This window comes from Schistocerca piceifrons, chromosome 7 (assembly GCF_021461385.2).
Source record: "Schistocerca piceifrons isolate TAMUIC-IGC-003096 chromosome 7, iqSchPice1.1, whole genome shotgun sequence".
NCBI lineage: Eukaryota > Metazoa > Arthropoda > Insecta > Orthoptera > Acrididae > Schistocerca > Schistocerca piceifrons.
In genome coordinates this window covers 228,446,588-228,473,840 of record NC_060144.1, presented here as the reverse complement: position 1 = coordinate 228,473,840, position 27,253 = coordinate 228,446,588, and the positions used below count along the sequence as shown (strand labels likewise).

General features: G+C 41.3%; 1 protein-coding gene across 1 annotated transcript in view; it reads left to right on the top strand.

Annotated features, from left to right (window-relative positions):
- The window catches only part of LOC124805566, a 146,806-nt gene extending 120,467 nt beyond the window's left edge, over window positions 1-26,339 (top strand). The window contains exons 3-4 of the mRNA XM_047266132.1: window positions 4,845-4,964; window positions 26,092-26,339. Coding sequence (XP_047122088.1) covers window positions 4,845-4,964; window positions 26,092-26,339 — 368 coding nt within the window. The remainder of the gene's footprint in view (window positions 1-4,844; window positions 4,965-26,091) is intronic.
- The last annotated feature ends 914 nt before the right edge of the window (window positions 26,340-27,253 follow it).

Here is a 27,253-nt window from a genome sequence, read left to right as displayed (position 1 = left end):
CAATGGTGAGGCATCAACAAGTGTCAGCGTGCGAACCATTCAAAGACATATCATCGATAAAGGCTTTCGGAGCCGAAGGCCCACTCGTGTACCCTTGATGACTGCACGACACAAAGCTTTACGCCTCGCCTGCGTCCGTTAACACCGACATTGGACTGTTGATGACCGGCAACACGTTGCCTGGCCGGACGAGTCTCTTCTTAAATTGTATAGAGCGGATGGACGGGTACGGGAATGGAGACAACCTCATGAATCCATGGACCCTGCATGTCGACAAGGGACTGTTCAAGCTGGTGGAGGCTCTGTAATGGTGTGGGGAGTGTGCAGAGGAGTGATATGGGACCACTGATACGTCTAGATATGACTCTGATATGTGACACGTACATAAGCATTCTTTCTGATCACCTGCATCCATTCATGTCCATTGTTCATTTCAACGGACTTGAGCAATTCCAGCAGTACAATGCGACACCCCAGACGTCCAGTATTGCTACAGAGTGGCTCCAGGAACACTCTTCTGAGTTTAAAAACTTCCGCTGGCCACCAAACTCCTCAGACATAAACATCATTGGGTATATCTGGGATACCGTGCAACGTGCAGTTCAGAAGAGATCTCACCCCGCCGTACTGTTGTGGATTCATGATGTCATCAGTTCCATTCAGCTTCAGACATTAGTCGCGTCCATGCCACGTGATGTTGTGGCACTTCTGCGTGCTCACGGAGGCCCTACGCGATACTTGTGTACCAGTTTCTTCTGCTCTTCAGGGTATATAAATGATTTGTTGGACAGGGTTAGCAGCAATCTGCGACTGTTTGCAGAAGATGCTGTGGTACAAGGGAAGTTGAGTGTGAGTAGAAAGATACAAGATGACTTGGACAAAATTTCTAGTTGTTGTAACGAATGGCAGCTAGCTCTAAATGTATAAAAAAATGTAATGCAGATGAATTGGAGAAAAAAAACCTGTAATGTTCAAATACAGCATTAGTAGCGTACTGCTTGGCACAGTCACGTCGATTAAATATCTAGGCGTAACGTCTCAAAGCGATGTGAAATGTAACAAGCATGTAAGGATTGCAGTGGGGAAGGCGAATGTTCGACTTCGATTAATTGGGATAATTTTACAAACATGTGGTTCATCTACAAAGGAGACTCCATTTATGACTTGAGTGTGACTCACTCTTGAGTACCGCTCGATTTTTGGGATCATTGAAGGAAGACATGGAACCACTTCAGAGACGGGCTGCTAGATTTTGTTACCGGTTGGTTCGAAAAACACGCAAGTATTACAGAAATCCCTGGTAGGAAGGCGAAGTTCTTTTCGAGAAACACTATTAAGGAAGTTTAAAAAACCAGAATTTGAATCTGATTGCAGAAGAGTGTACTGCTGCCGACATACATTGCGCGTAAGACCCACGCTGATACGATCAGAGAAATTAGGGCTCGTATGGACGAATTTTTCTCTCGCTCTGTTTGCGAGTGCAGAAAAATGGTTCAAATGGCTCTGAGCACTATGGGACTTAATATCTTAGGTCATCAGACCCCTAGAACTTAGAACTACTTAAATCTAACTAACCTAAGGACATCACACACATCCATGCCCGAGGCAGGATTCGAACCTGCGACCATAGCGGTCGCGCGGTTCCAGACTGTAGCGCCTAGAACCGCTCGGCCACCCTTGCGAGTGCAACTGGAAAGGAAATGACTAATCGTGTACGAGGTACACTTCCCCACGCAGCTTACGGCGCCCTGCGAAACATCTATGTAGATGTAGATGTTGAGTCTATGTAGAAAATTTAGCAAAGATTTTCGTGTTAGTGCACGTACAGTGGCGCTCTTTTGTCATTACAGCCGGCCGGTGTGGCTGAGCGGTTCTAGGCGCTTCAGTCTGGAACCGCGCGGCCGCTACGGTCGCAGGTTCGAATCCTGCCTCGGGCATGGATGTGTGTGGTGTCCTTAGGTTAGTTAGGTTTAAGTAGTTCTAAGTTCTAGGAGACTAATGACCTCAGCTGTAAAGTCCCATAGTGCTCAGAGCCATTTGAACCATTTTTTTTTTGTCATTACAGTGTTCGTTATAAACTACATAAAGCTAAAAAACCAGTAACGCACTAAAACGCGACAGCAATGTTTTGTTGCGACCACACAAATATTTCGAAAGAGAGACGAAAATATAAGTAGTGTCCGCAGTGTAATATACGAGCTGTGTGAGAAAAGTAATGAGACTGATTTTGTACCTACCAAAGTCTTTTTTAATTACAAATTATCACTTTTAAAGTAGTTCCCTTTGGCAGCTATACACTGGCAGTCATTGTTCTCATACTTGGTAGCAGTGCTGAAAGGGTTCGACCGGATGGGTCTTCAACATGTGGGTCACACTCTTTTTAATGATCTACAGAGTCATTGAGTGACTTTCTGTTAACACCTTTTCCGTTCAGGAAAACGAAAAGGGCACAAAGACTCCGATCAGGGGATTGGAGGGCAGTAGAGCGACAGGAATTCCTTTTGCAGTTAAAAATTTCATGATGGAAGTGGCTTTGTGACATGAGGCTTTGTCATGGTGCAGTATCCACTTGTCTGAGCTCTAAATTCTGCTGTTCCGTTTTCGTAACACCAACAAAAACATAACTAAATTACATCGCGGCTGCGCGTTGCTGAAACTCGGGCAGACCATCTGGAAGGAATGAACGCACAAATCGACACAGGTAGAACAGCACAGCGTTGCTAGATCTCTCACAGTGTTGTCAGCCTCATTACTTTTTTCACACACCTCGTACCTCACCACAGAGAGAGAGAGAGAGAGAGACAGCTCACTGGCGACGTCACTCAGTGCTGTCCATCTTTCTCTCTGCAGAAAACACACCATTCTACTACAATAACACATTCTACGAGGGATGATCCAAAAGTTCTCGTTTGAGGTCGTTGCTGCAGTGTATATGTAACATAGTGCGACAACGTTGCGGGTATATGAGCACCGACATGCAGGCAAGGGATTAGTATAGCATTCGTTTGTTTACAACGTGATGTGGTAAATGCACAAACGTCAACTATGGCGATGGAGAGAATGTGCAGCAGACTTCTTCACGCAGCAGGATATGGTGTTTTACCAAATGGGTATCTTCTTCATGATGCATCTCTGGGATGATTGCCTCTATGCTCACAGCGATTTTGCCTAGTTGGCATACCGATTCTGGACTGTACGGCCTTCCAAAGGAAACTTTTTGAACGCCTCTTATAAGAAGAGCAATGTGGACAGAGGTATTAATGTGAGACCTGAGTTTCTCCTGGCGTATACAATTTTCAAACAACTTACGGGTATTAATCCAGGTATTATTTTCAGCGACCGCCGATATTTCGGCGGGAGTACACCCCGCCATTTTCAAGGCAAACTGCAACGGACAGACGATGTACAGGCAAATTTAAAACCTCGGTTCTTAGACTGATGAAGGAAGATAACACACATCTGAACTCTAGTGCCACCAAAGATGACCAAAATGAGAGATAGCGATAGTGAGACTACGAACTAGCAGGTGAGGTTTTTTGACAAGGGAGAGAGCAGGATTCCAAACAGAGTTTAAACAAAAACCTCCATCCCTCTTTACAAGGTTGCTCGCTAATTTAATCTCAACGGCCTCCTTAATAACACTGGCCCAATTGCTGGACGTGCATACCAATATCTCGGTGTTGTTATATATCATGGGCTGATCAGTATCCAAGCAATGTTCGGCAATAGCAGATCTACTTGGCTGCTGTAATTGTGTTTGCCGTTTATGCTCGGTACATCGTTGCTCCAAGGTTGTGACAGTTTGACCAATACATTTCATGCCACAGCTACAAGGAATGCGATATACACTCGCCTTACGCCAACCAAGATCATCCTTAACAGAACCCAAAAGCACTTTAATTTTAGATGGAGGTCGGAAAACACATTTCACATCATATTTCCGTAAAATACGACCGATCTTGCTGGAAATGCTTCCTACGTAAGGCAAAATGGCAGCAGACTTAGGTGTCGACTCAGAATTATCATGAATCACTAGATGCACAGTTGGTCGATAGCGCAACGCACGTTCAATCAGTCTATCAGTATAACCATTTTGACGAAACGTAACTTCAAGATAGGGCAGTTCAATTGGCAAAGTCTCATGTGCCCTGTGTACCAAGGTACGAAATAACCCTTCACGCTGAGCCGGATGGTGACAACTATTAGCCTGTAAATACATGTCGGTGTGAGTACGTTTTCTGTAAACTGCATGTCCCAATGATCCATCATCCTTCCTCCTAACCAAAACGTCAAGAAAGGGAAGGCAACCATTCCTCTTCCACCTCCATCGGAAACAAATGTTCGGATGGATCAAGTTCAGATAAAGGCATTCAAATTCTCCCCACCATGAAGCCAAACAACAAAAGTATCGTCAGTATATCTGAAGAAACAGGTGGATTTCAAAGGCGCCGACTCCAGTTCACATTCCTCGAAGTCTTCCATAAACAAATTTGCGATCACAGGAGACAACGTCTACCCATCACAGCTTCATCTGTCTGCTCGTAATGGAGTTCTGAACGAAGCTTTTGCCAGGAAAAAAGTATCTGGCGTAGCTAAGAGAGACTGAGTCTTATGGAAAGTTAATTGTAAAAGGGCCTTATGCGATCTAGACGGAAATTATAAAGTTGAAGCAGGAAATGTACTCTAACCTGAAATTAGTTTCCTTTATTAATAAATCTAACATATCAGCCTGCTTGGACAACAGTTCTGTTACCGAATAGCCCTCTTAAACTGTGTTTGAAACCTTGCTTAAATGGTATTGTTTTCCTTGCCGTATTGACTACATATTTAGTGTGTTGTTTCAGTGGACCGCACGCCGCCGAACCTGACGTACATGTGGTACACCTATGAGCGGTCCCAAGTAGCCTGCAAACTCGCCAGGGGCCAGGTCTGCCTCAAGTACGCCAACTACTACAACGACCAGCGTAAGTACACATGGCACGTACAATTATTCTAGTTCTTGATTTGGACACGAGACATGTTCTTAAGCGCCGGCCGCGGTGGTCTAGCGGTTCTAGGCGCTCAGTCCGGAACCGCGCGACTGCTACGGTCGCAGGTTCGAATCCTGCCTCGGGCATGGATGTTTGTGATGTCCTTAGGTTAGTTAGGTTTAAGTAGTTCTAAGTTCTAGGGGACTGATGACCACAGATGTTAAGTCCCATAGTGCTCAGAGCCATTTGAACCATTTTTTGTTCTTAAGAATTTACACTGTTATGTGCACTGGCACCACTGTGTATAATCCCACTTAATGGTGAATCTACAGAACCGGAAACATTGGTTAATGAATCGTGACTTAAAGGAGCTTCCACGTCATGGAAAGATATCGAGATATCTGAAATAATGCTGTAGTCGATGCACGACCACTTTCTACATGAGTAATGCTGATGGCAACAGGAGTTTTAACAAGCCAGTGCGAGATCAAAAAATTGGCATTTGATCGATGTAACAAATCCCACAACGTCAAGTGATGTGCAGTATCATCTATGAGGATCTCAGCTATTGCAAACAGACGACTGAGTGTGAAATGGGAATCTGACAGAAATCAGTAGCCCAAGGATGACCGGAAGCCCAATACAGTCAGCTGCTGAAAATGTCATTCTGGAAAATCGAAATTCTCCTATCTTCATCGTCACTTTCACGTTAATCAAAATATCCACGGGTGTACTGCCGGTCTACAGTGTCCAACGGGCACAATATTTCGGCGATCATACATGTCGCCATCATCAGGTGAACTGACGGACTGAGCTCCTGTGAACGTGCCGGCACGGAGATCCGTACGCTATGGCTGCTCAGAGGGAACAGGGTTCGATTGCGGCGGCGGCCGATTTAAATACCCTCCACCCGCGGCGCGCTCCCTCCGCTGTCCGCGCCCCGCCACGGTCGCGCGGTGGAACAGATTGCGACGGCGTCTGAGATGACGTCGGAGTGATGGCTCTGTCCTCCGTGGTCGTCACAACTATACGTTTGCTTGATTTACTCTTGATTAACCCAATCGCTGGTTCCCAACCCTTCCTAAGATTGTAGCCACAGTCACGGTTTATGAGGTCGTCATTGGTGCGAATTTCGATGGCCTCTCTAACAACGCTGTCTCAGAATCTCGAGGTCTGTACCACAATTCTCGTGCGTTCATCCTCGCTAACAACGCTGTCCCAGAATCTCGACGTCTGTACCATAATTCTCGTGCGTTCATACTCCATAGCGTGATTTTCCGACAAACAATGTTCAGCGACCGCCGACTTGCTCGGATGCGTCGATCGAGTGTGCCTCTGGTGTTCACGGCATCGATCCTCGATGGTACGCATCGTCTGACCAATATACGACTTGCCACATTGACACGGAATCTGGTACACGCCGGCCTTCCTCAAACCGAGGTCATCTTTGGCGCTCCTCACCAGTGCACGAGTTTTATTCGGAGGACAAAACACAGTTCCGACCCGGTGTTTCTTCAAAATGCGGTCGATTTTCCTCGAGAGTGCGCCTGTATATGGAATAAACGCAGTGCCCACCTCCTCCATCGTGATTTCATCCATCTCCACAGGTTGTGCTGTAGTGGTTGGGCGGAGAGCACGTTGAATCTGCTACTCTGAGTACCCATTTTTTCGAAATACAATTCTCAGATGTTCCAATTCCTGGGGCAGACTCTCTGCGTCAGAGATAGTGCGCGCCCTATGTACTAGAGTTTTTAAGTACCCCATTCCTCTGTGAAGTGTGGTGGCAGCTGTCTGCGTGCAAATAGAGATCAGTGAGCGTTGTCTTCCGATACACCTCATGACCTAGGGTGCCGTCAGCCCTTCTCTTGACCAAGACGTCAAGGAAAGTTAATTTACCCTCCGTTTCAGTCTCCACAGTGAATTTGATGTTGGGGTGTATGGAGTTTAGATGTGTAAGAATCGCACTTTCACGTTCTCCTAGCAGTGTGATTTATTTTAAGTGAGTTGGTGCCACATATCTTAGATCCAACTGCTCGAGTCAGGCAGAGGATCACGAGGTGGTTGGAGCTACGATGCAGGGAAGTGGAAAGACATTCACCGAAATTGTGTCACGTTACGCAGTGTACTGTTCTGAAAATAAGCATGTAACCGTACCGTGTTCGCCCACGCTTATCAGGTGCGGTGGAAGTTTTGTCTCCGTCGGTGAAATATGGCATCGATTATACGAAAACCTATCAATCGAAATATCAATTAACCGAAACCGCTCCAGTCGACGCATTCAAATTTTTGCGTGTGTGATGTAGAAGTTTAGCTGTTCATTTAAAACTGGACTGTAGTCCGATTCACGAACGATGACCGCTCGCGCAAATCGAGTCACAAACGAGGATTACATTATTGCCTGTTCCAGGCGGCAATTGCGGTTTTCATCTACACGTGCTTTGCGGTTAAAGAAAGCTTGTAAACCGAAAATTTTGTTTCTCACTTGCTCCTAAAGAATTTGTCACTTCCAACTACCAACAGTGATGACAGCTGGCAACAAAATGGTTCAAATGGCTCTGAGCACTATGGGACTCAACTGCTGAGGTCATTAGTCCCCTAGAACTTAGAACTAGTTAAACCTAACTAACCTAAGGACATCACAAACATCCATGCCCGAGGCAGGATTCGAACCTGCGACCGTAGCGGTCTTGCGGTTCCAGACTGTAGCGCTTTTAACCGCACGGCCACTTCGGCCGGCGCTGGCAACAAATGGAATGAAAATTCACTAAATCACGTTTAAGCTCGCGTTGGCTGCGACATTCACAACCATTGTTGCCAACTCTGCAAAACGATATAAGCTGAATGTGTCTACAAAAGAAGCCAGAAAAAATCGGAAATAAACGAAGGTTTATTATTGTGTAGGTTTAATTTTGTAATAATTTTAGTGTACGGTATTTAAGGAGCGGAGGGAGGGACATTGTTCCATAACTTCACCTCTATGCAAAACCATTTGATCAAATTTGATACACAGACAAGCCAAAGAGTAATCAGCGCGGATATTATTTGGATGAAATTTTCTTTTTTACTTTGGAAAAAATAAGTTACTCAGATTCACTCATATCAGATATGTAACTCAGTTTAAAACAACTTCAGGAAATAACTGTTCCGAGGGATTTTGCATCATTTCTTAGTTGCATTCACAGCGTTTCATTTTAGTGGCTTTAACAGCCAGAGGGCTGTCGGAAAATGTGCGATATAGGTGGGCAGAACAAGCATAAACTCGAGTACCATCCTTCCTGACTTCAGCTATAGCCAGTTCAACGGTTTCCCTCTCCCTGCCAGCCGTCATTGCTGCGTTCCTGTTTAACATTTGAGCGTTCGCTTTGACAGATCATGCAGTTGTTTTTGCCGTACGCAAAGGCGATTAAACTTGAAGGCTTTGTTCTTAGTGTTTCCCATAGCCTGAAAATAATGGAGCAGTTGAACGAAGATGCTTTCCGATGAGGCTTTGTTCAGGAATATGTTCTTGTAAAGGCAACAATATCGGGTATAAAAATGAACACTAATATCACTATAAATTTTGTCACTGTACTTGACAATCAAGATGTAATCTTGCACAGATAAATAATGAAAACGACAGTAAAAAAGTTTTCAGAAACTACATAGAGCTTGGAATAAAGTCCTTTCTTCAGATGTGGCTATCACCGTGCCTCAACAACCACCAAACATCCACTTTGTATTCGAAATGACTGGACTGATTAAGGAATCTATTGTTTGAAAATATTCGTAACTGATTCGAATGTGATGTTGACGACGCTGGCTGAATAACCGTGAAATAACTGTCGGCGTCATCGGCGATCAAGACACTTGTGACGGCGCGGAAGAGCCCAGCGGCAACTATGTGGTAAAAGGACCATTCCGTGTGCTAGTGTTTCACTTGCTTAAGACGGCTATGGAGTGATGAGAACAACTAAATGAATGTGATGCTGTCCAAATGGAGTCTTTAGCACAAATGCTGGATTTAGTGGCAAAAAGGAAAAAAAGAGTTTCAATTCTGAAGAAAAAATTAATTTTTGTCTTCTTTTCTTAAACTGGATCTCTATATTAATGGTCATTTAAGCTTTTTATTTCATACTTCGTTAGTTCACAGCATTACTTGTTTCATATTTCTATGAATAATGGTAGAATATGTTTGGAAAAATCAATTATCTCTTCCCCCCTCCCCGCCCCTTCCGTCATCAATTATTTCGGGTAATTGATGCTCTACTGTAATTCGAGGAAGTTTGTAAAGAGGATACGCTACTTATTAAAAGGCGAGTATTTTCATAAAGTATTACTTCTGAAGAAAATTTATATTCCCACTGACGTGAACTACATCAAGATTATGAGGTTTAGGTAATTGTTAGGAAGAGATCGAATGTTGTTGGATTTAACTATTTTTTTCCCCTATGGTGCGCGTCGTTAAATGCAATATGCGATTGTTGAACAAGCTTAGGATATTCAGTGTAAAGTTTTGCGACCACAAGAGATTTATTCAGGGTACCTCACTCAATCTAATTTAATATTTATTGTATATTATGCATTCTCAGATACACATTTGTTGTAATGTGATTTAATTAATTCGAGAGAGCTAATAAACTGACGTCTCTGGTAACGGACTACTCCACAATAAGATAGTATTTTAATTTATGAAATGAGTGTCATTGACTTTGACTTGATGTGAATAATTAACTGGCGTTCTTAGAGTGAATTCATTTATATTTCAGTTCGACCCATCGCTTATAGTGCGCAATTTGAATGAAAATTTAACCATGCTCGTACTTGTTGAGACACGCGGTCGTTGTTAGGAACAAATGCGGTCTACGGATGAATCCCGCCGTTAATCATTCCGATGTTTGAATTTTGACGAACCATAATCGTAAATATAAAATCACTAAGAAAATGCTCTTGATCGCGATGGTTATTTTATTAAAATGAGCGGTTTGGGCGTTGGCTTAGGCCATCTTCAGACAGCACCATCAGCTTAAGTTGACGATGCGTAGAACAGTCAACTGACTCTTCAACGCATCATCAACTTCAGCTGATGGTATTGTTTGAAGATGACCTAAGCCTAGGCCGAAACCGGTCATGTTAATAAAATAACCATCGCTATCAAGACGGTTTTTTCACTGATTTTATAGAGATTACAAGATCGATATTTTCCCAAAAATGTTTTCAAAAATAATCGCAAATCCGAGATGGAAGATTACTGTTTCTCTTCGAAAACTTAACAATTTCATTGGTGTTGACAAAATCGGAGAAAAGTACGCGAGGGTGAATTGGACGTCAGGCGAATATCGCCTATCATCCTGCATAGTACATACGATGGCATTTGTAGCTTTGTCTGACGATTCAAGTTCCAGGAAAACCATGGGACGCTTCTACGAGCAAAAAAAATAGTTTCAGCATCGGGATTCGATACCGCTACCTCCGAGGCGAGTATCTCGCCACAAGCATGCGGAAGCGTCCTCGGAAAAGCAGGATGTGGGCTTCGAGGTCGTTAATAATGCCTAAATCAACATAGACATGAAGACATGCGACTGCATCTAATGCTCTTGAATCCTCACTCGTTACACAAAGTAGTTACGCTGCCGGTTCTCGAGAAACAGAAATAGAAATTCGTTCCTAGAAAACTGCGTGTTTCTCAGGGAACGGAATTTTTCGGTTATGTGACTGGATGTTAATGTAACTGTGTACAGTTAGTTTAACTTATAATTCATTTTCCTAAAATTTTATTACATGCTTTCTCTTCCTGTTTAAAACAGATGATTTCACGATGACTTGGTAATAAGTCGAAACTGGTAACATCATTTGAATGACCTGAGATAGACAGAGGTAGACACATATGATGAAAACATTTTACCAGACAGTCACTTCTTTTTTCATAAGTACGGGGCTTCTTAGCTCTCTTTCATAATTACTATTATTATTGATCTAAAAGAAGAGTTTGCATCGTAGCGAAAGGCACTTTAGTCTCTTCCTTGATGTGATATGGAACATAATAAAGTAGTGCTATTCTATTTCGATACTTCTCTTCGCTGAAGCTGTGAAGTTTTAACAACACATTTCGTTTCTACCGGTCTCAGTTTAAAATCAGTGCATAGTTCTTGATCTGAAACGACACTATTCCCTTTCTCTTTGTGGCGTTATCTATGAACTGTTTTGTTTCAAGCGTTTTTCATTTTTGTCTGAGACACATTTCGTTTAGCTATCGACAACTACTGCTGCATTTCCAGAATGGAACGCTATGATACCGAATGATCAGTGCAATTTACTTAATTCATTTACCACCCATATTTCAGAAAGACTTCTCTCTTCTCTACCTGTAGTCTCATCGCCAGTGGGTTAAAAGCAACACCTTCTTAGTTTGAGAAGCTATTGTTACAAGCCTCCGAACAGCTGAAACAACACAAACGCAAAAAGCGATGAACTAAGAATATAAGTACAAAGGAATGCAGGAAGTAAAGAAATATGATATAGTTTACTTTGTGTGAGATGACTACTGTTCGAATTTATCAACGATAAAGTTCTCTGCCATTAGCAGCGCTATCCGACCGACGCATGTAGAGATTAATTGCGTCAGTTTGCTTGTCTTATCGGCCTGTGCCAGCGCAATTAAAGGCGTTGCCCTAAAAGTGTTGACGTTTGCTGGGAAAATAAATTTGCACTACATGAAAATCTATCGTTGAAACTGCTTCTTTGTCAAATTCATTTTTGTTGTCGCTTCTGTTGAAAACTTTGATTTTGGAACGTTGCGGCTGAAACCTACCTTTAATCAGTTGTCTTGGCTAAATAGACTTAGATATGAACGATAAATTAAAACAGTTATCTGCGTCAGTTACTTTTAAGTTGTTCTCACGATGCGTTTCGAGAGCTTACACACTCTTCTTCGGGTGATCAAAGTTTTAAAGTACAGTTTTGTTTGCGAGATGTTGCCAGTTGTCTCTTTTGAGCTGCATTACGCTACAAATAAGGTTTAATTTGCACTTGATATCGTAATGTGGTACTAGAACTATAAATTGTATTGTTGGGTTAGATTATCTAAACCATGTCCTGTGTCGTTAATATGAGTAGCTCTGGCAGGATTATTGGGAGTTTTACACGTAACTGCATTTGTGTGTTCCTTAAATTTAGTTTGGAAGCTTCGTCCTTGCTTGATCCCAATATTGCACTTTATCTTGTAGACACTCATGTTGGAAATGTGTCTTCCTTGGGTTTCATGTTACGTAGCAGTCCATTATATAATTTACTGCTACGGAAAAAGTCAAGTTTTCCATAACATCATCTCAATACATTAGCAATTTCGTGTGAAATGGCACAGAAGTAGGGAATGCACACTGTCCTATTGTCTGATAGACCAGTGTCCTTGTTTTTGACAGTGTTTCCAATAGAGCAATGAGAAACGTTGGCATATAATAAGCTCTGTCTCACCTGAAATATACAATGCATCACTAACTCAAGGCATTTTTCCAGAGAGACTGAAGTATATCGTTGTTAAACACATGAGCAACACTAATACCGTCAGCAAATTACAATTTGGGTTTCAGAAGAGTTTCTTTACTGAGGATTCCATTTGCATGTTCATTCACCAAATTGTACAAGTATTAAATAACAAAACAGCCCCATTTGGTATTTGCTGCAACCTGTCTGTGAATCAGAATATTGTCCTACATAAACTCAAGTTTTATGGGATTGATGGCATAGCCAACCAATTGATAATGTCATAAGTAAGCAAAATAATAAAGAAAGTTGTAATTAGTAATTCAACCAATGTAGTGTGGGGAAATTAATCTGACTGGTGAGATATCAAGCCTAGGATTCCTCATTGCTCAGTCTTTGGTCCATTACTATTCCTTATTTTCCACATAAATGACCATCTGTCTAATATCCAACAAGCAGATTTAGTTGTTTTTGCAGATGACCCTAGTACTATAATCAATCCAAGCATACATATACAACTGCAGAAGAAATGATAAACAAAGTTCATGATAGTATCATTGATTGGTTTTCTACAAATGATATCACTCTTAATTTTAAAAAGACACAACATATTCAGATGTGCAAATCTAGGGGTACTACATCAGTGGTAAATGCAACACATGGCGAAGAAATAATGAGTACAATGGAAACTTTAAAATTCTTAGGTATTCATATTCATAAGAATTTGAACTGAAAAAAGCATGTTTTAAGACTCCTGAAATATCTTAGTTCAGGGCACATTTGCACTTAGAATAGCTGCAAATTTTGGGGAGAGACAAATCAGTAAGTTGACATATTTTGCATATTTTTATTCAATGATGTCATGTGTTCTGGGGTAGCCCATCTACGAAAAACTCTTCACTGTTCAAAAACGTGCTGTAAGAATGATATGAGGTGCTCAGCCACTACTGTCTTGCTGACATCTGTTTAAGAAGTTGAGCTTTCTCATTACTGTTTCATAGTGTATTTATCCACTCATGAAGTTTGTTGTAAATAATACACTACACTTCCAAAGGAAGAATGATGTACATAATTACAATATCAGAAGAAAATATGACATTTGTTACTCTACATTGAGATTTTCTTTAGCAAAAAATGGGGGGGGGGCACAATGATGAAACTAAAATTTTGTGTTAAGTTATCCATTGATAAAAAAGTTAAGTTTGGGAACAAACAAAAAAGTTGCTCCTTGACAATTTCGTCTGTTTCACATTTCTGTTAGTGTAATGTCTAAAGGTGGTGGGTAGGAATTATTATTATTGTTACAAACACTTTATAAATACCCAGCATGTAGCCATATTTACTAGTTAATTTGTGATGCGAATGTGTAGTGATTTGTTCCACATCATTCTGTTATTGTGAAAATGATCCATCAAATATTGAACTAACTAACCAACAAAGATAACAAATTGAACCTCTAAGAAGAACTTGAAATGTTAATTCACAACAGGAAGCATGGGCATAACAGACTAAATGACAAAGCTGAGATAATGACAGTGAACTTTTTTTGAAGTTTCTCAAGCAGGCCACATAACAGAAAGTAACTGTTACTATTATCTTTTCTTTAGTTACTTCAAATGACCAAACCAATACAATAAGAAGTAAATTTGATGATGTGTGTATATATTTCCAGTGTTGATATTTTTAAGCAGTAAGGGTGAAAATTTTTATTTGTATACATGTTATATGTGTCATTGATATGTAATGTAGGCTGGTAATGCTCTTTGGATTACAGAACCCCATATTTCGACATCTGTATAATCTCTAGAGTGTTTGTGTTGTTTTAGTCATGTGCCATTTATTAATGAAAATGGATATTTCCTTTCACTGGAACATTTATACCTTATTTGTAGTGAAATAAGTTCAAAATAGGAAACTAGACACATGCACCAAACAAAACCCTAATATTAATCGTTGATGCATCTGGAGATGAGGGTATTGGTTCTCGAAAAGTGCCTCTCAAGAAAATTAAGCGACTGACACAGATAATTGTTTCAGTTTCTCTTTTATGTCGCAGTTGCGTTTTTTAAAAATATGGTCGACGTAACTTGAGATACACACGCAGCTGGCTCCCACTTGTATGTAAACAACTCCAGATATCTGTTTCATGCACGGATGCATGACAACAAGAGCAATTGCTTAATATCTCGAGATTTAAGTTGCGAAATGTATATGGTAAGTTGGTACCATGGAAAATGAACAACTTTGATATTTCAATAGTATTTCATGATATTGAAAGACAACTTTTTAGCGAGCCATGGTATGGAAAGGGACAGACTAGACCCTATGTCCAAAAAGTTTTGAGACAGATTTCATTCTTGGCGTATGAGTGACGTTAGCACAGTAATTACAGTTGCAGCTTGAAATGATAAGCAACAGACGTGCATTCGACCAGTCTCGTATGAACAGGCAATGTTAAATACTGTATGTGCAGATATAGTGTGTCAACATTGTTTTGTCACATATCGCAATAGAGCAACATCCCTAAATCAAGTGTTTAAGACATTATCCGGAATGTTTCAAAGAAGGGGAAAGTGCGTGCAAAGTCAGTCCCATACGTCTTCACTCCCAAAAAAACACAACAAAGGTGTACACTTCTGGCGACTTGATTGAAATGCAAAACGCAGATTATTCTATTCTGGAAAAAATCATCACCGATGGAGAGAGTTGGTTTTATCAGCGCAAAACTGCCACAAAAAGAAAAGTGTGTAAATTCACATAAAGCGTCAACGGTTTGACAACATAACCGTCATTCAAATCAATGTGTCACGTTAGTTAGACAACATCCCAAAAAAAAAAAAACTCGTCTGACAATTCCACCTGGTTGTATGAAGGTTCTGCTTATTGTACTTAAGTGGGGGGACTCTGTGGAACAACTGAAGCATTAAAACCGCAATTTAAACATTTCTTTTTTATTATTCAAAACTAACTTTTTGCATTGACAGGGTATATTTTTGTATTGTTTATACACATGACTTTTTATCTACCATGATCACCATCATTGTCATTAGGCATTTGACATTCACTGATGTTTAAAGAACTCTAGGCTTTTTCAAGTGTATCTTGAATCTTAAGCATCCACGTTGTTCCTATTTGTTTTTGAATTCATCTACCAAACTTTCATCAAATCGTCTTCCTCCCTCGTTTCTTGACTCTTGCAGTTTAGTGAAATATTTACTTGGCTCATTTCAAATCTACGTGACTGCCTGCATGTCCTGCCCACCTCCATGTCATTTCGGTGAAAGTCACGATTCATTCTGCACTCCAGGTTGTTCCCTGATACATCTGTTTGTTTTTATATCTGAGGAACACTCAATTTTTTAAATAGATCTCACTTCTTAATCTATGTCTCAGTGCTATAAAACAAAATTGACAACATATATTAATTGCAAAATTCCTGTAGCAGACATATTGTTTAAGCTCCCACTACTCTCTCGTCATTCATTTCTCATGGTCCCAAACGTAAGAAGTAATACATTCCAGGTAGGAAAGCTACCCTGCCATTAGGTTTAAGCTGGTGTTCCCAAACTTTTGGTGTGATGGAATACTTTGCGAATCTCGGTACTTTGATGGAACACCTTGTTTATTTTGAAGGTTAATAAAATTTTAGAAAATGAGAAAAACTTGTTTTATGCAGTGATTGTTTCAATTTTAAGTCATAATCAATAACACAGAAAACATAAGGAAATTAAAAAAAAACAATTAGTGTCGTCAAAATGTCGAAAAAATATGCCATGTTGGTAATAGTTTTTCTAAGAGCACTTAGTCACTTCACGAAGAATACAGTTTGGGAAACCCTAGGTTAGAGGATGTGCACCAGCCACAGCCAGTTTTGGTTACCACTGACCGCCATCAACACGTTAATAAATAAATTTCTCTGTTTTCACCACAAACTTGCACAGATATTTCACACAGAAGAAAACGCAACGTGCGATTAATACATTGACCTCTGCCATTTCCCTTTTTAACGTCACTGATACGTCTGACTGGTATTCAGGCACGCTTTCGGATTATCGAAGAGAAAGTGTCTGCTCTTTGCAGTTTAAACAGCGCCTGCTGCTGCCGCTACAGTCCTGCTCACTGTTAAGTCACAGTCGGAAGCTTACACTGCACTCAAGTTCTATTCATATGTTTGCTTCCTTCACTCTCCACCCAGTCATTATCTTCAGGTGCTCCAAACACAGAATTTCGTCAGTTGGTTTTGTGAGTTCGTTGCACATCTGTACGCCTTTCCATTCGATGTCTTAATTGTACATTATCATTGACTCATTACAATTTATTTTCAGGCCTACTTTCAAACGTGGTCTGCATTCTTTCGTCCTTGTTGAAGTCTATCTACAGTAGAGGCAAATAATACAAATCCGTCCACAAAACAAAGATGGTTTATATGTCAACAATTAATACCTTTTTCTTTGTTTTCCAGTTTAACCCATATCGACTGTTATAATGTTGTTACTGGCGCGGGATGTTGGAAATGTCACATACTTTTAAAGCCTAAATAACGTTACAGTGTACTGCGTTTTCTACACTGTTTTGTATTTTTTTCCGAATCAGAAGCATGCTCTTCATCGAAACAGTCATTACCTATTGTAACCATATGACTCAGACACATTTTTTGTATATTACACACTAAAATTTTTTGTTTTCACGTTGTAGGTAGTGGGGAGTAGGCGTGTCAATTACGATGATAAACAAACATTCGCATTCCCGTCACTTACTAAGAATACTTTTATCCTCGCAGCGTATACACAATGCGTCTAGCATGGAGCGCGTACTGCAGAGAACTGACTGGCAAAGACACAGTTGTTCTTTCTGCGGTAGGGCAGCGGATGGAGTCAGTGTCTCTACGTCCCCACAACGTCTTTACTTCTTGGGCGCTTTATACTTCATTCCTTGTTCCTTTCATGGCCTACATTTCTGTTTGCAAGCCTTGGTCTTTCTGATGAATGTTCTTAGTTTTTGTCTTCCTGTGTTGTCATCTTGGCTACTTTTCGTTTGATGGACTCAGGCAGACATGCAGCTGCTGCCTTGTGTATAGCTTGTTGTATTGGCTGTATACCTAGTTCTCGTAAGAACGGTTTTCTAGCCATATTATTGGTCTCGTTATTTATAGTAAATGCTGTTTGAGGATTTATTCCAGAAATATCGAGGACACGGGAAGATATTGCACAGTCTCGTTTTTCTTGATGTGGAGTAGGTGGCGCACACTTCATCCAATGTATCGATTAATGTTTTGTGGAATAGTACTTTGTGATGATTTCAGGCTTCCTTTTCCTCTCTTCTGCTCTCGTCTGTTTTGTTACTGAAGTGCACAGATGAAAGATGTCTCACATCTTTTTCCTTTTTGGCATATATGAGACGAGTGTCAAATCCTTTTAAAATCCAAATAAGCTACTATTTACTTCAGGTTCAGAAATTCAGGAGGAAATTCAGTTTCATTTTTACGAACGTTTTCGGTCCAAGTGAGTTTCTTCTTCAGCAGCTCTTTAAACAAGCTGCAGCTTGTTAACCAATTGTCTGCCGTTATACTGTGGCCACTCCCCTCAGCTGCATTGTTCAGGCGAATTAAACATCTTACAGCGAGTTTGAAATTTTGTATGACCCAGCTGGTTGTTTACTGGCGTATCACCTCATGGAGTGGTGCGCGCGCGCGCGTGTGTGTGTGTGTGTGAGTGTGTGTGTGTGTGTGTAACAAGTCCTGTCAACACTGAGCTTTAGAATTTTCGGACTATTCACCGATAGCTTGCTTCGCACATACTGGCTAAGACTACACTTCCCTCCGAAAGCGACCAGCTGTTCATCCGCTGCAGTATATTCAGGCAATGTGTCTTTCTTGTTCGCCTGGAACAGTTCAGATATTTCCCGTTGTGTCAGGGGGACAAGGAAGGAGCCTCCAGGCGTGCGCTATCTGAGATAAGAGACCGAGAATCGTCTGTCAGATAATGCCGGCGTCCCCCGGAAACGTTTCAATAAAAGACAACGGCCAATCCTTCCAACACCGGAAAAGCAGAAAGAATGGGCCCTTCTCAGAGCCAATTCTGACGATTGCAAGCCTAAACGTAGAGGGTATCACCAAAAACAAACAACAAATCGTATCACAACTTTGCCGCACGCTCAAATGGGACATACTGTGTATACAAGAAACACACAAGAAAGAAGGGGCAATAAGACCAGAAATAGAAGGAATGAAATTAGCCATAGAAAATCCACATCCTAAATATGGCAGCGCTGTCTTCAGGAAACCTGAGGTGGCCATAATATCAACTAACAGAACTACATACAATAACATAGAATTACTGACTGTCGAGTGTAGCACCGTCACCGTAACGTCAGTATAAGAGCCGCCCGGAGAGAAGCTCAACTTGACTTTGCCGCCAAACTTAAACAACCAGAAAACACAGTTCATCTTAGGAGATTTCAGCTGCCACAGCACATCATGGCGCTACAAACATACAGACGACAACGGACAGAAATTAGAGCAGTGGGCGGAAATAAATAACTTATCCCTGATCCATGATCCCGAGCTACCATGCTCGTTCAGCAGCAAAATCTGGAAGCGCGAATACAACCCTGATATTTATTTTGTAAGCGCAAACGTGGAAGACCGATGCTTACTAACTGCATACGCACCTTTTCCTAAAACCCAACACCGACCTATCGGAATCCAAATATACGCTGCTTTGAGAACAACGAAAATACCATTGCGCAGACGCTTAAACTTTAAAAAAGCTAAATGGACAGAATATGCTGTGGAACTGGATGCAGAAATAACAAATCTACATCCAATTCCAGAAAATTATCAAACTTTCGTAGAGACCCTCCAAAAGGTTTCTCGAAGACACATACCCCGAGGCTGCAGAGAGCATTTCATCCCAGGTCTCTCTGTCGAATCAAAGAACATCCTGAGGGAGTACGAAATGCTTTACGAACAGGACCCTTTTAGTGAAGAAGTAGTCCAATGTGGAGAAACACTAATGGAAATAATTAGTGGATCAAGACAAAGGAAATGAGTCGAAACGCTGGAAAGAATGGATATGACCCACAGTAGCAAAGTCGCTTGGAACTTAATAAAAAACTTAATTGTGACTTTGGACAGCTAAACAATGCTCTTCAATGACACCCAATCAAATTGCCCATCAGCTCCTACTAAATGGACAACCCAACAAGAAGTGTCAGAAAATAAAAATCAGCAGAATTCAGAGTCAAGAGTCAAGCATGTTCGAAATATCATTTACCATGAAAGATCTTAATCATGGAATGAACTCAATGAAAAACGGGAAAGCAGCGGGAATCGACGATATATGCGTGGAACAGATCAAACAGCTCGGACCTAGTGCCAAGCAATGGATCCTGCAGCTCTTTAATCATTGCTTAAAAACGTGTAAGATCTCAAAGATGTGGAGGAAATGAAAGGTAGTGGCGCTACTAAAACCTGGGAAAGACGCAGGTCAACCGAAGAACTACCGTCCAATAGCACTCCTGTGCCATCTGTACAAACTGTACGAACTAATAATCCTAAACCGCACAGCAAATATCGCAGACCAAAAGCTCAATCCCCAACAGGCTGGATTCAGACCCGGGAAATCATGCACCAGTCAAATCCTAGCACTCACAGAACACATAGAGGAAGGGTTTGAAAACAAACAAATAACAGGTGTAGCATTGGTGGACTTAAGTTCTGCATACGACACCATCAGTCCGCAGCTCGTGGTCGTGCGGTAGCGTTCTCGCTTCCCGCGCTCGGGTTCCCGGGTTCGATTCCCGGCGGGGTCAGGGATTTTCTCTGCCTCGTGATGACTGGGTGTTCTGTGATGTCCTTAGGTTAGTTAGGTTTAAGTAGTTCTAAGTTCTAGGGGACTGATGACCATAGATGTTAAGTCCCATAGTGCTCAGAGCCATTTGAACCATTTGAACCAACACCGTCAACCACAGAAAGCTCATGGAAAAACTGTACTGTACATTTAATGATCATCAGTTCACAAACATTATTGAATCTCTGCTGCAAAACAGACAGGTCTATGTAATGCTGGACGGAAAAAAAAGCCGATGGCGTCGACAAAAGAACGGTCTCGCCCAGGGCAGTGTGCTGGCCCCCCTACTATTTAACCCATACACCAATGATCAACCAACACCGGAATGTACTACCCATTTCTTGTATGCCGATGATCTGGCCATTACAGCGCAAGGAAATAGCTTCGAGGAAGTAGAAGGGAAATTAGAAAGCTCGCTACACGTAATGTCTGAATACTATAAAGAGAACTCCCTCAAACCAAATCCCTCTAAGACACAGGTTAGCGCTTTCCACCTCCGCACAAAACAGGCAAACAGGAAGCTGAACGTCATCTGGAATGGCAACAAACTGGACCATACGGACAAACCAACATACCATGGTGTCGTGCTGGACAGATCACTGACATACAGATATCACTGTGAAAAAACCGGCCAAAAAGTTGCTACCAGGAACAATATTTTAAGAAAACTGACGAATAGTAAATGGGGAGCTAGTCCGACTGTATTACGAACAACTGCTCAAGCACTTTGCTTCTCCACGGCAGAATATGCATGCCCTGTATGGTCCCGATCCACACATGCCAAAAAAGTCACTACAGTCCTTAATGAAACATGCAGGCTAACAACAGGATTCATGAAACCCACTCCACTTGGGAAAATATACAAAGCAGCTGGATTCTCACCTCCTGAATCCCGAAGAATCGCGCACGAACATACAGAAAAATTTAAACAGATTTTCGACGAGCGCCACCCGCTGCATGGTTCTTCATGTGGACGTAGCAGACTTAAATCCCGCAAGAGATTTCTCACTAGTGAACTGAACGAGCCTCCGAAGGACTACCCTGCCTCACGAGAAATACCCAGCGGCAGTACATCAAGCTGCAAGATTTGGAGAACACTGAACCGCATCAGAACAGGCGTAGCACCAGTTAAGCAAACCTAGTCAAATGGGGCTACAAGGACGAAGGAGACAACAAATGCGACTGTGGTGAAGTTCAGGATATGGAACACCTTCTAACAGTGTGTTCCATCTGCCCCACAAGGTGTACCCTTGACGAACTATGGCTTGAGAGGAGAGAAACATTGGACTTGGCCCGACATTGGGCTGAAAGGCTTTGAAACAAATCTCCGGACACGAAAAAGTAAAGTAGGTATGTCAGGGTTACGTATTTTCTTTCCGTCTTGCCTGTTCTGAATGCTATCAAATCCTATGCATCTGAACAAGAACAGTGACTGGTGCAAACTTATCTAATTGTGAAATGTCTTCTATTCCAAAACAAATTGTGTCCCACAGATCTTTTAGATTCATATGTCCATGCAGTAAAAACTTGCCAAAATCAGTAACTCATTGAAACCCTTAATTTCAGTCATATCTGTCTCTTTAGTGTTTCGTTTCCGGGCAGAATTCCCCGAAATGCTTCACCTACTCATTAGTATGTTTATATATTTTTTCGAACATTCGTCCTACTTTCATCAACAAAACAAAAGGAAGCACCCTAAGATCGCTTTCGCAACTGGTTGCATCTCTCGCATCTGGCACATGAATAACAGTACTTTGAGCTCGCGTAGTTACATTCCTTGGTGGAAGGTTCTTCACCCATTTCGTTGATTCTTCTTTTCCCAAATAGAAACTATAATTTAAAAAGATTATTTCACTGATGTCACCATCCGTCTCTGTATTAGATCCATGTTCCAATTCTTCACACGCATCAGATGATTCTTTATCTGATTTATCACACGTTTCTTCTGATTCAGCTTCGTCAAGTACCTGTAATCTTTGTATTCGTCTTTCGTTTCCTTCTTACTTGCACACAATGCAGACTGGGTTATTAACATACAGTTACAGAAAACAGCCTTACTCCAAGAATTTTATTTCACTTGGAGAGCAGTTATAATAGCAGTATTAGACAACAATCGGTTTACTTAACATAACATGTAATGCGACAACAACTAAATGAATGCAAAATTTAAAAAGCTGACTCTTGGTATTATTTCCATTTTGGTTTCGTTAGGATGGCGCGGGGTGTCCTGAATACCTCAGTGTATGTTTTCGGCAATTAAACGACAGTGATAGTTGAATTTTAATGTATTTTCACTTTATTATTTACATATCTTCGAACTTCATTCTCTGACTGCCAATTCTTTGACATCATATGTATAGATATACGATCCAATAGTGACGTTTGTGCTGGACCGGGATTCGAACGCAGATTTTCCTCTTATCACGAGAGGTGGCCTCAACCACTTCGATTATTCGTGCATTCTCCCCTGACCACCCAAAACTTCCACATGTCATACTTGCTCATATCGTAATCTAGGAAAGGGTCCGTATGATTTTGTGAACCACTCTGCAGTTAGTTTGTGTGACACAGCGGGGTAGAGAGAAGGGGGAATTGCGTGCTCGCTCTTCATTTTGCAGATCTATGCAAGAGGGAAGTGCATGAGCACAATCTGGCGAACTACTTTTAGTCAGACTTCTAATCTCCAGCCCCGCTTTTCCAACCTGTTACACCCCCAGAACTTAATTTATCTTTAATATGGTTCTACTGTACTTAGATGTGGTGCAGATATTCAATGTCTATTCTTAACACACGTTATTTAACAATATACATTAATTTTAACGATTAAAACATTATTTCTAATAATCCTCTATTTTTCCACTCACTGCAGTGAGGCAACTGTCAGTCATAGAGAAAAAAATGAGTATGATCGGTTTTGTAGGGACTTTAATGTTGTTTAATTTTGTACTTTGAAACGTTTTCGCTAGAAGCCGCGGTTTTCTAGATGCTCAACGCTCACACCTCGCCAGTTAAGATTTTCGATATGTTATTCATTACACTCACCCCTACCACTGTACAAAAACTTGCGACCACATGAATTTTTCCCCTTACTTTCCTTCTCTGATTGCACTATAATAACCTTTCTTCTGAAGCACCATCCGCGAATGGAAGATGAAGGAAAGGAAATTAATTGAGAACTGGGAACGGTAACTGCTGACAGCGAAAAAAATTGATATTTTCGCTTTTATTTCTCTATAATCCGCTCAATTTGCCATGAATAATAGTAACTTGAGATAGGTTCTACTACGAGGACTAATCAACAAAGGCAGATTGATTTTTTTCATGTAGCTTCCGTAATAGTTTCCATCTGTACCATGCATATTTGAAAAGAGCGGGTTGTTATGTATAATGTCCATAGGCGGCAGCACTCTCGTGTCAGTAGGTTGGTAGTAACACTATACTTAGTACACGCTCTTTCCATTTCACATACCAAGCACTGAAGGAGACCCGAGAGGAGCAGTACGACTCAATGAAATTCCGTGTTTGTTTAAACCAGACAGCCGCTGTAACTTACGAAAAGTTGCAGCAAGCGTACAGTGAAGATGTACTGCTTCGTGCAACAGTGTTTAGGTAGTCAAGGACGTCAAAGAACAGCGATTTGCCCCTGTTGAACAAGGTGGGCCTAATATTTAGGCTTATGCTGTGACTGAACTCAGCATCAACACAGCTGCTGTAACTGACAGTGAAGATCAGCGGGTAATGGCAGTGTCTTTACGATTACGCTTGGTCACCTCCATCCGACCCTGTTTGTGCCAGTCGAGTGTCACGTCTGTTGGCCCCCTGACAAAAGGCTGTGTGAGTGGAATCCAGTTTCCTTGCAATGGAGCAGATGCAATTCTGGACTCAATTATCACCAGCGATGAGTCATGCCAGCGTCATTATGATCGTAAAGGTAAACGAGCCAGCACATTGTAGAAATCGACAGGTTCTCCAACACCAAAAAAGGCCGAAGTTGTTCCATCTGCAGGGAAAGTGATGATGGACACATTTTTTGACTGACTGGAATGATTTACTAGCATGCCGTTCCCGCTCACGCTACTGTTACAGCATCATACTACCAGTCAGTACTGGCTAAACTGCGGAAGCACACTGCAAGGCAACGTGCAGAACTTTCTCAGACTGGGTGCGGCCTCACGTCGCAAAACAAGTCACGCAGTTTCTGGCTCTATTCAACATTACCTGTGTAACGCATCCGTCTCACAACCCCGATATCCTATGATTTCCTTTCTTTTTTTTCGTTTTTGTTCCGGCACTAAAGGCTAAGCTTCGGCGCATTCAATTCGAGAAATCGGAAGCAGCGCTCAAGAAAAGTGAGGCGATTCTCAAGGTCCTGGCAGAATGGCTACAAAAAGTGCATTCAGGCAGGAGCAGAGTACTTTGAAAAATATCATGTAAAAATTGAAATGGAATAACGAACATTTGGGAAAAAAATCTGTCTGTCTTTGTTGAACAGGGCTCGTTGATGCAGAAGCATGTAAATTCCGTTCTTGGTGACATGAGGAATGCTGAATGTGTCGAGCATGTCTGACGCTGGTTATAAACATGATATAACACGTTTATCGCTCGTTTTCCTACGGCAACAAGCAGTAGTTCAGTTCACTTATTTTCCATCTGAATATATTCTGTCCAGTGCTTTGTGACGGAAAGGAAAGGCAAAAAAAGAAACATAATGTAGGATATTAAGCTAAGAAGTAAAGGAAAGCCATATGTAACCAAAAAAAATGGAGGAAGGAAGATTAGGGTTCAACATCCCGTCGACATCGAGGCCATTAGAGACAGAGCACCAGCTCGGATTAGGGAAGAATGCGGAAGGAAACAGATCGTGATATTTCAAAGAAATCAGCCCAGCATTTGTCTTTAGCGATTTAGGGAAATCACGGAAAACGTAAATCTGGATGGTCGAACGACGATTTGTGTAACAAACAAAGCGATAGCTGTTGATCAGAAAGAACCAGCACAACGTGATGTAAGTTTAAATCTTTAGAATTTGTGTTGCATAATGAAATAAAACCAAATATCTTGTACTTTTGGGGTTCAAACTATACGATCTTACCATCCTAGGAAACCCTCGTCTACCATTAACCAACAAATTAAGTGCTGAAACTCGTCGATTTTCTTGAAGTGAATTACAGGAATTTTCTTTTCAGTGATGTCAGTACTGCATTCTTTGTTACATTAATGCCCAGAAATAAGAGAGATGATGCTGTGCACATTCAGTGTTTACTTGGAAGTGAAGCATGGCGCTTGTTTACCTAAACTCTCATTTTTATACATTTTATAAAAATTCGAAGCTTATTACAGTTTTTCGACACTTTTTCTACTAGAGGTCAGTAAAGGGTGAAACTATCAATCTGCATTCCTTCGAATAAAGTGATTCGTAATGCGAATCTGTTATGGGTTTTCCTGTTTTATTACTTTTTGACATTCGCACTGCCAGTATACAATTGTTGTACACCATGTACTGTCTATCACACATCGTACAATGGCTTAAGGAATGCTGTTGAAGACTTGAGTGTGGCACTTCCAGGTGTTCTTATTGCCTACACAGATGAATAGTGATTTACAGTTGACCAGTAGTGATGATTTCTTTATGCCCAAAATACTTTTCTTCTATTCATCATCGCAATATGTTCATGTACTCATGTGAAAAAAATGGTGGAAATGGAGATTAGAATAAGGAAACGTGGTATATTTTTAAGCGTCTTGCTTGCAGTGTGACACTTCTTCACCGAATCGTTAGTTTTGCCTCATCGAGCCTCCATCCTGTGTTGCAGTTGAGAACGTAACGTACTTGTGCGGCAAGATGACGCTGGACGGCAACGCAGTGACCTCGGGCTGCGAATGGACGACCAAGGGCGCGTACCGCACCGAAGCGTGCGCCTGCACCTCCTACAGCTCCACAGGAATACCTTGCAACTCGGCCACAGCACTGTCCGGGCAGCACTTGGTGGCGCTGCTAGTAGTTACGCTCGCTGCCGTCTTGGCGGCGCTACCTGCGGCATCCGTTTTCTGCAGTGCATAACAGATGGCGCAGCAGCCACCTCGACAGCAGTGTCACCTTTCCGCCGGAACTCCGTCGCTGGCAGTTATTCAAGCCAATGCGCATCAACCATCAAATTTAGGAGACAGAGGGACGATACACACAAAATTATTTTGAAAGGTTGTCAATAAAGCTACAGCGTACCAGAATAACTGTCCACACCCAATACAGTTATTTTACGACTAGTATCCAGGATCCATAATGTACATACTTGTCATAAACATACTAATTAATAATAATTTATTTATTTACTCTTAGTGAAATTTTAATTTACCACGGAATTTTGAGTAATAAGCTTTTCACTATTGTTATATGAATAGAGACATCAACATGCTCTGCAAAAAGAAACGTGACTCGTCACGCATTTCATATGTTGCTTCACTTTCGTTTCATTTGGTGTATTAGAAAATAAGATCTTACAAAGATACCCTCGAATTATCATTTTTCTGAAAACAGTCCTCATTCTGATAAGGAATCAATTGTAACAGAAGAAAAAGTAAAACAAAAAGAAAAAAGATCCGTTAGTTACATAACTCTTTTCTTAGTTTCCTATAGATTCATCACAACACTGCAAAGGTATTAATTAATATACTTGTTGTTAGCAAGCGACAAGTGTGAATTTTTTGTCAAGTGATAAAGCATGAGAGGTGTACAGGTTCACATGTTACTAAATTTGAAGGCATAGCAGTGAAGCTATTTTCAATACAGTATAACCGCATTTGCGTTGGCCATCGCAGCTGTGACATTTGGAACTCTTTGAACCTTAGGAAAGGCATAACTGAACATGAGAACCTGAGGCAATGAATCCCTACTCAGGAATGCAAAGTATTTGCTCCTACCCTGTTTGTTGCCCCTTGCTGTCATGGGGACTAAACAAAATAGATATGTATGACTTT